The 9394-nt window shown below is 43.1% G+C and overlaps 1 protein-coding gene across 2 annotated transcripts; it reads left to right on the forward strand.

The window, feature by feature from the left end:
- Positions 1–499: 499 nt before the first annotated feature.
- Positions 500–6444, forward strand: LOC146617975 (profilin-2-like). 2 transcript variants are annotated; one of them, XM_085372267.1, is made up of 3 exons: positions 500–802; positions 3740–3932; positions 6216–6444. In XM_085372267.1, the coding sequence occupies exons 1-3, from the start codon at positions 674–676 to the stop codon at positions 6311–6313; spliced, it is 420 nt and encodes a 139-aa protein (XP_085228393.1). In that variant the 5' UTR covers positions 500–673; the 3' UTR covers positions 6314–6444. The 2 variants fall into 2 exon arrangements, with proteins under 2 accessions (XP_085228393.1, XP_085228394.1); XM_085372268.1 differs by lacking the exon at positions 6216–6444 and adding an exon at positions 5786–6209.
- Positions 6445–9394: the final 2950 nt, after the last annotated feature.

Consider the following 9394-nt stretch of genomic DNA (forward strand, 5'->3'; position numbering starts at 1 on the left):
CCAGGAAGAATTTTCTCAGATGCTTAACTGGACTGCGTAGCCATCACTGGAATGTTAAATCAAGAACTATAAAACTTTTAATGTAATTTTTAATATTAACAAAAAACTCTAATTCAGTGTTTAAATAAAGAGATGGGTGCCAGCGTGTCTTAAATGATCAATATAAAGTGAAAAAAATAAACTGTGTAAAAACAAAATGCCTTTTTAAACTTTAACTTACTGAAGTCTAAGCTTTACATGAGCCTTAAACCATTAAAATTCTCCTTTGCAAATGTAAACTTGTTTTTTAATCAAGTTTAAGGCCTTAAAAAATCTGGAAGATTGGCTAAATCTTTAATGCACTTGAGAAAAATACCGTTTTCCTTATTGCTGTCGCGATAAAGCATGATATTCCTCCGCCGCTTCCTATATTATACAATGGGAGGAGAGACGAACAACGACTCGGGCGGAGTGATTTAGTCAGGACTACACCCAAGCGCCTGTCCGGTTGCAGCGGCTCCTCTTCGTTGCCTAGACCAGAAGAAAGCCGGGACGTAACGGTGCCGGGGGGGTTTTTGCTTGCTGGAGGCCCGTGTAACCACCGATAAATACAGCTTTCTCACAGTTTCTTCGTCGTTCAAGAGGCGATCGTGACTTAGCTTACTTTTTTCACCTTAAAACTAATTTCACAAACATGTCCTGGCAAAGCTACGTGGACAACCTGATGGCCGATGGCAGCTGCCAGGACGCGGCCATTGTTGGGTATGCGGACGCCAAATATGTCTGGGCATCTTTTGTCGGCGGTACCTTTGCCAACATAACGGTACGTATGTGCTGTACGTCGGTATTCCTAGTTGTGTATGAGCATAATGCACATTTTTGCATGTCGCTTATACGTTTGTCTGCATGCCAGGCCTTGTTGAATGGGGGATAAGCGAAGCAGTGTGGGTACACATGGTATCCGGTGGTCACACATAGGATCCACTGGCATGTGTGCGCCGTTGCTTTTCAACCTGTCGCCTGCAATTCCCACCTTTCTTTTCCCGCTTTTATTGTACGTCTACTATCTTAACGCTTAAGCCATTTTCCCTTTTAAAATAACTGTGCAGCACCGAAGAGCTCAAGCTAGAGATCATCGTTGCCGCGAACTCGAGCTAAAGCGGCTAACTTGGCTGCTAACAGTAACTAGCCGCATTGGAAAAGCTACAGTAATATAAGAAAATTAAACGGCAGTCCTATAAAACTATTGTATCCTGAATTAGTCATTCGCATGTTTAAAAACTGCTTAGTAGTTTCGGCTACCATAAGCTTTTCCATGCAGACTAAGTCAGTGTTACCAGTGATTAGCGAACTACACGGTTAGCTCAAATCGGGCCGGTCATCTCCCTCCCCACCACCATCATCCTCAGTCATTACTAGCTAACGCTAACGGCGCAGGGTTGGCGGCGCTCGCACGCATTCCTTACGTGCTGGCGTTCCGTTGGTCCTTTTCAATTTTCCTATTCGGCTTCTGTGAATCTCTCCACCGCTACCGCCCATCATTTTTCCAAGATGGCGGACACGCTCCCAGTTTCTTATTCATTTTTGTCCATGGGAGCTAACCGAGACGTCTGGGCTCGGATCTCGGTTTTTTTCTCATTAGCATGCCACCCCGTGTTATGGACAGCATGCGTCGGATGCTCCTATTTTACAACAAATAAAACTCAGTCGACTGAAAGTAAAGCTAACTTGTTTAACAGACACATTCGGGGTTTTCCTTCATCCTCCATTTTGTCCGTTAAATTTATTTTGCCAGTCATCTACGTTTTTAATCGGGACTCCTCCGGTTCCAACGTGAATATAACGAAGATTTAGCAGTTCTAGCTGGCTATTATAAAATAAAAAAACCCCGCTCATGTGGCGGGGACTGTGGTTTCGTTATCTGAGGTTAACTGGGAGTGCCCACTCGGAGCTATGGAACGGCAGCGTTTTCCTTTTGAAATACAGCAGTTTCCTTAATGGACTTTTTAGCGTGTAAAAGAAGCTTGCTTTTACCGGCTGTCAACCAGCATGCCCGGTGGTTGCATTTGGTAAAAGGAATCCCCTTTTAATGAATACAGAAGGTTTTCAGGGGATCTGAAGTCGTTTTCATGTGGGGATGGCGGCTTTTCATTCCCGGTTGAAGTGACCAAATTAGCAACCCTGGCCTGGGCTTGTAGGTAGCCGCCATGCTATCGTTATCTTACGACGTGCTTTGAGTTTGCCGTTTTCCCTTCCTGACTGTGTGCCATGACTCTGCACTTCTGGACTCAAGGGGCAACGCCTTTTGTTCTGCAGTTCGCTCCAAATAAAGTAGTTTGAGCAAGAAAATGTGTATATGTGTGTGTGTGTGTATATATATATATATATTTTTTTTTTTTTTTTTACTGTACTGAGTTTCAAAGAAAACAAATAAGTTGTCCCCAAAAGTGAAATATTAGCAGCTTAACGTTTTCGTCATTGCGGTATGGTCGAGATTTCAGGACTTCTCCACCGGTAGCATAAAGGAGACTCCTTGAAACAGACCACGTGCTTTCATCTGCCCTGGGCTGGATGGTCCTCTGTATCAGTCTAAATACTGCCCTCTGTGCTAAGATGACTAATAAAAACCATTACACACTTAAAAAAAAAAAAAAAAGGGGGGGGGGGGCACTTTTCAACAAGACTTAATCTTTTAAAGAGAAACATCAATAATACAGTGTGGTTTGAAATTTGTTGACTGGGGTTGAGGGGGGAAAGGGCAATCTGTCAAAGATGGAAACTATGACCTCATACATTTTAATGACTGAATTGTAAACCATATTAATTAAAATATCCCATAGGTATATTTTGGGCCTCTTGCAGAGTAATCCGTCAAACCAAATACTTCATGATAATGCAAATTTAGCCTGGAGGTCTTCTGTAAAATACATTTTTATGTTGGTGCCTTAAATGGGTCCTGGTGCAGAACAAACTCGTAAGATGTACAGATTAGTTTAGGATATACTTCCTGTTAGATGTTGAAACCCCCATTAACTATATATAGATTAAGGGAAATCATTACACGACAGTCCAGCCAGCTCTGGACATCTTGTGCATAAATTCAGTCATAGTTGAATGTTGTGCAGTAGTGGCAATAAATACTAATTCTACCCTCTTGTAATTTAAAAGCTGCAGGTTAAACATGAATGCAAGCTCTGGGCACAAGGCTTTCACAGACTAGAGTTGGGCATTTATCATTAGAACTATTTTACTACAATAAATTCCAAATTATTTCAGTATGTTTCTCAATTTATATATTAAGCAATGATGTTTTTGTTGTGGAGGGACAGCAGATTCTGAGCTGAGAGGAGGCTGGGCAATTAAACTTGAGGATGGAGCAGTTGTGAAATCTGGGCTGGTGCTGATGTGTAAAAGAAGTTTGGCTGATCTTCTTGTGCCAGGGAAACACAGGAAATGAGTAACTTCCCTGTAATGAGCGTCTTTCAGCTCTTGATCAGCATCATCTTGCACCAATTTTTAAAACTGCCAAAATTTGATCGAAGACAACAGATTAACACTGGACAATGCAGCCAACAGCCAAATAATTTGGTGTGTGTGTGTGTGTGTGGCTCTTGCTCAATCTCGAGGCTTCACAGCACCCACATTATGGAGCAATACTTGTGTTTGTGGAGAAACCCTCAAGTGTCTCCACATAAGCAATATTCTGCATTGATCTTAACGACGATGTACCTGACCTCCTGATCTCTGTGCTTCCTCCTAGCCTGAAGAAATTGATGTGTTAGTAGGAAAGGACCGAGAGGGATTCTTCACCAGTGGGCTGACCCTGGGCAATAAAAAGTGCTCCGTAATCAGAGACAGCCTCCAAATTGACAACGACTGGACAATGGACATCCGAACAAAGAGTCAAGGAGGAGAGCCCACATACAATGTTTCTGTAGGCAGAGCAGCCAAAGGTAAGCATCAGGTATACTGCTGTTAGCAGCATAAATCTTGAGTAGTTACACAGTAACCTGCTTTGAGTTTTACCATTTTAGTTTAGCTGTTTATTTTTGCTTTTAAAACGATATTGTCTTGTGCAAGCATGTGGGGTAGATGTTGACTGCACCTTTCCTCAATATATGACAGATGGGTGTAAAATGTCTGGATATTACTTTCAGTGACGGTCGATAACAGGCCGCAGTTGCTTCCATGTAGAAATGCATATTCAGGTTGTTTGAGCTCAGGAAGTTCATATTCAGAGATTATTGCTATGACTATTATCCAAGAGTGAGTTTATTTCCCCGCTAGAGTTATATTGCAGTTTAATTGGTATGGTTTACCTTTAACACTTTAAGACTAAGCAGCTTACAAATGAGAAAATCATAATCAGTTATGGTTTAGTAAAGTGTCTGTATGTTTACCTTTTTTTTGATATGTGAATTTAATAATTTTGCCTCCAGTTTATTCAGAACTTCTTACAGCTGCCAAGAATCGGAACAATTAAAGGGTATCATTTCTTTGTGGAAATGGTTATAAAGTAGATAAATTGTTAAGCTTCAGTCTTAAATGTGACCATCAATAGGTTAAATTAAAGGCTTTTTAAAATGTATTTCTTGTCATGGGTCACAACCTTGATAATATTTCAGTAAGCTGAAGTTGAGTCTTTAAGGACTTGCCTGAGAGTTGTCAGTTTTCATGTTGCCTGTGTGGGCCCCGATGTCCTGTCCTGCCCAGTTCATGCCACAAGGTACTCTAGCTAACAGACTGCATCATCAGTTTCTGGGCTCACTTTTGGGATCAGGATTTCTGGGAAATCCTTTCTGGAATGCATGCATCTTCCTCCTTTCTGGTTTAACACCCCCCCCCCCCCCCCCCCCTTTCAAATTCACCACCTGTTTTTCCCACTCGCTTCCACTCTGTCCTAGTACTTGAGGCACATGAGGGTGTTTTGTTTTTTTTAAACACATGTATTGAGGAGAGGTATGCCAAGCATGCTGCTGCATTAGTGATGGTTAACAGTTCCTAACTTCACTTTCTTGTTCTTTGCTGCTGTCATGGCGCATAATGACACATTAAACAGACTGATAGGAGCAGAAACAGCCATGAAATGCTAGGCTTTGTGCCCCACCCTCTTGGCCAAACAGCAGGTATTATTTGGATATTTTACTCATGTAACTAAAATGGACATAGAAGCTACTCTTGCAGCCATTTGACCTGGTAAACAAAGACTGACTCCCATCAGTGGCTAAAACACTGACTAGATAAACTTCAGCCTCTCTGCATTGAATTTGTTCATCACTGTAAAGGGACTTTGGACTAGTTTCAGAGTTCTGTGGTCTACGTTTAGCAGTTTAAAGTGTAGTAAAGCCTTGATCTGGCTTTTAGCTCATGTTAAACCACAGCATGCTGGGAGAGCAGTGTCCTCTTAATAGTTTATAAAATAATAAACGATACATTGAGTCTTTGTGGCAGTTTGCTATTGCACTGGACTCTGTGCTAACTCCAGCTCTGTGTCTCTGCTTGTTTGGGCATCACAGATCTGACGACAAGGCTTTGCATGCATCCTTCACGTTTATTTTCCTGTTGCACTTACTGTCTTCCTAACTGTAACGTGACCTGTCGCCACCAGCAGCACCGATAAGAAAATGAATGTTGGAGCTCTGCACAGCCTTCAGAGTTGAAGGCACCGCTCTGCTTTCTGTGCCATTGTCTTCCTTTTGTAGCTGTCTCGTCTGCCTTTGCCGCTTTAGCTCTGTGCTCTTCTTCTTTTCATTGTGTGATCTCCGCACCTTCTCTAAATGTCCCTTCTCTGTCTCTTTTCTTTCAGTCTTGGTCTTGGTAATGGGCAAAGAAGGGGTCCATGGAGGCGGATTGAATAAGAAGGCATACTCGATGGCAAAATACTTGAGGGATTCAGGGTTTTAGTTTAGTTTTGATGTAGCTTATGCGGTGTAGGGTTAAAAAAAACAAATAAAAAAAAACAAAACAAAGGAAAATTAAAAAAAAAAAAGCATAAAATTTTGGGGGGGAAAAACAAAGCAAAAAAAAATCTGTTCCATCTAATGTTGAGCCCATGTTTTCCCCCGCGTCCCCGAACGGTCCCGTTTAAACAACCCCAGGAGCATTTCTAAACGGCACAGGGTTCGAGCTCTGTCCCCATATTTGGCCGAGATGGCATTGAGTGTTATTCTTTTTCCAGCCCTGCAATCAACATGCCTGTTCATTTTATTTTGTTTCTTTTCCTTTGTGTACTCCAGCATTGGTTATTGTCATGGGGAAGGAAGGTGTCCATGGAGGGCAGCTCAACAAGAAAGCATTTCAGATGTCTGAGTACCTGAGGAAGTCCGGATACTAAAGCAGCCTGTACCCAGCTACCTAGCAGCTCACCCTTACCACCCTGTTGCATTTCACACTACTTCCAGTCCTAGTTTGTAGTTTTTGTTTTTCTCCCTTCTCTTCTCCCCATTTGTTATCTGTCTTTGCTGTGTGGGGTTTTTTTTTTTTTTTTTTTTTTTTTTTTTTTTTTTTTTTTTGTCATTACCCCAACCCACTCATCCACCCCCCCCCCTCCCCCCCCCCCCCCCCCCCCCCTCAAAGCACTTGCTCTGTGTACTCTTTAATACCCCTCTAAGCACTCTTCAGTTGATCCATAGCAAAGATGAGCATGTTGCTAACAGGATGTCATGACAAATTTGTACTTAAAGACCAGCAAAAAAAAAAATTCTCGCTGAACACTCACAGTTAAGGCTTTAGTGGTTAATTTGAAGCTTATTCTTTTATTTTTCGTCCACATTAGTGCCCATCACTTAATCACACACACACTCCCTCCCCGAGCAGCCGATGCCTTTGGAGCACTAAAGCTCGTCACGTCTTCCTCTGTCGTTGCCCCCACCCACCCCTCCACGTCCTGGTGGGGAGACTGCGTGCATCTTGGACCACCGTCGCTCCCCTCTCTGATCCACCACTACACATCCACCCCAATCTTTGAAAGTCCCTCTTGCCAAATTTTCACTTCCTCCCTCCCTGCTCCTCCCCTTCCTTTTCAAATCAAGTAAACACTAAACCTCACTGGGCAGTCTTCAAACACTACTCGCCACTCCGGCTCCCATCCCGTCAGATATCACCCGTTAGTCTGTTTTGTTTTGTTTTTTAAAACGAACAAAAAATGCAAGGATGCTCTGGGGCATCACTATTTGATCCTGGCGAGATCAGCCCCTCTCCACTCCCTGTAGATCATCTCGAGCCCACAGTAGATTGTAAGAAGGGATCCAACTGAGGACTTTTGTGATCACCTCTGTCCTTCCAAATGTGGTGGTGGTGTGGGACTCTCCTCCTGGCATAGCAGCCCTCCCCTATTACACGAAAAATGACAACCCACGGACATTCCACAATAACAACGGCTCAGGCACTTAATACTTTTGTTTGCCAGCTCCTGTAATGTATATTCTTTAATTTCTTTTTGTTTTCTTTTTAAAGGCTGCCTTTTTCTTTCTTTCTTTTTTTTGGACAGTAGACATCCCAGCATATAACCTTCTGGAGTGTGTCCAGTTTGAATTTCTTTTTCTTTATATAGGACCAAGTATAGTTGAAGGTCGGGTATTTGTACACTCGCTCTAAATCATGTGAAGGATGGCTGCTTTTTATTCTTTCTGATGAAGGAAACACTAACCAGACAGTAATACTAAAGTTTAAAAAAAAAAGAAGTGAAGTATCAGTGGAGGTAAGGGTGGGAGTTTATGAAGAAAATGATCATTAGGTTTTGTTTTTCCTCTTAGAAGAAACACAACTGCATTTCAGCAGCCCCATGCTGTGTTGACAACTATAATACTGTGGAATAAATTGCCTTTTCTCTAGTCAGTTGAGCTCTGGGGAATCAGCCTGTCCACGCTCAGCACTGCTAACAACGTCCAAGTGGGGGGAATAAAAAATAACAGTAGAAATGACTCTTAATGGGAGATGGGATTAGTTGGAACAAAGACGCTCATGGCTGTTTTGTCGAAACTTTAACTGCAGAACCTGTGTATCCTGTGCCATAACGTAGAGAGATCTGTTGTTGTTGTAAAACGGATTGTTACCCACTGTCCATGAAGGGGTCATTTCATTGGCACTTTTTTTTTCTTTATTTTTCTAGCTTCAGCTCCACTGTTTAGGCCTTGTGGGATATGTGTACTCATTTAAAAAAAAAAAAAGGAAAAAAAATTGTTTAAAGTCCTGTTTGCCGGTCTATTCATTTTCTTTCCTCACCACTTTTTTTTATTTTTATTTTTTCTTCTTACATCTGGGATACAGTCTCTTTAATGCATTTGATTTCATATGCATAAAACCAAGAAATGCCATAAATTGATTTATCACCTTGTTTACAGACAGATCAAATAAATTTATTCCAACCAGATTGTGAGTTTACTGTCTTCTCTGTTGATCTGAACACTTTACACTCAGTGAATCTGTGGTAATGTTTGGACTGAGCTAACTGCAGGTGTTACCGTCAGGTTAGGCCTCATCTAAGGTGCCTGAGCTCCCAGACATGGGTTAAGGCTAGTCCCAGAACATAAGTGTTTCTTCAGATCTGAGTGTAAGATTGTGAAGTCCTTCTCAAATGAGTTTTCCTCTACAGAAAAGTTTAATTTATTTTCTTATGTCACACCAGGCATGAGACATTACTGCTTTCATTACAGCTGTTCAGGAACTTAAGGTGGCTTTTAATTACTTTAACAGACATTCAAGGTCCATCAAAACGCATCTCATCTTTACTCTCAGATGTTTAAGGTCCATAAAGTGCTAAGAAAAGACCATAATGTGACATTTCCTTACCACAAGTCCACAGTTCCTGTTAATGGAGATGATTAGAAGGTTGCTGTTGTGATTGGTGTGGGGGTACGGACAGGCTTGGGGGCGTCAGGATTCCCCAGGAGCACCTTCCTTGGAGGGCTCAACCCGGGATTGCGGTCATGGCCTATTAAGGGCTCTGTTGGCTCTTAGGTGACGGTTTCCTTGTGGCTGCGTGCAGCAGGGGTAGGGGAGGGTCTGTGCTGATGGACGTGGGTTACTGACCTGGTAGCCTGGGTGGGTCCGGGACAGGCGTGGGGTTCTGGGGGTGCTCTGTCTCTGGGCTGGGGCCCTGGTTGGTGTGTTGCCGGGGTTGTGGGTGTAAGGGGGGCCCAGCCCTGGCGCAGGGTGCCGCCAGTGCATCGAGCCACCTGGGGGGCTCTTCAACAGGTGGGGGAGGCTGTTACATCTTGCAGGAGGTCTCCTCTCTTCAGGAACTCACTCTGCAGGAGGGGGAGATACAGGAGAGGTGGAGGAAGATCTCAGCCTGGGTGTTTATTGTCTTATGTAGTCTGGAAGATGAGTGGATGGTGGGGTGGGTGCAGTTTTCTCTGTGGTGGGGTCGGGTGGACTGTCCCGGGCTCTGTGGGGCCGGGCGGCGCTGCTGAAC

Source organism: Diplotaxodon limnothrissa, linkage group LG15 (genome assembly GCF_057381915.1).
Source record: "Diplotaxodon limnothrissa isolate DT_005_m linkage group LG15, D_limnothrissa_male_GT1.1, whole genome shotgun sequence".
NCBI lineage: Eukaryota > Metazoa > Chordata > Actinopteri > Cichliformes > Cichlidae > Diplotaxodon > Diplotaxodon limnothrissa.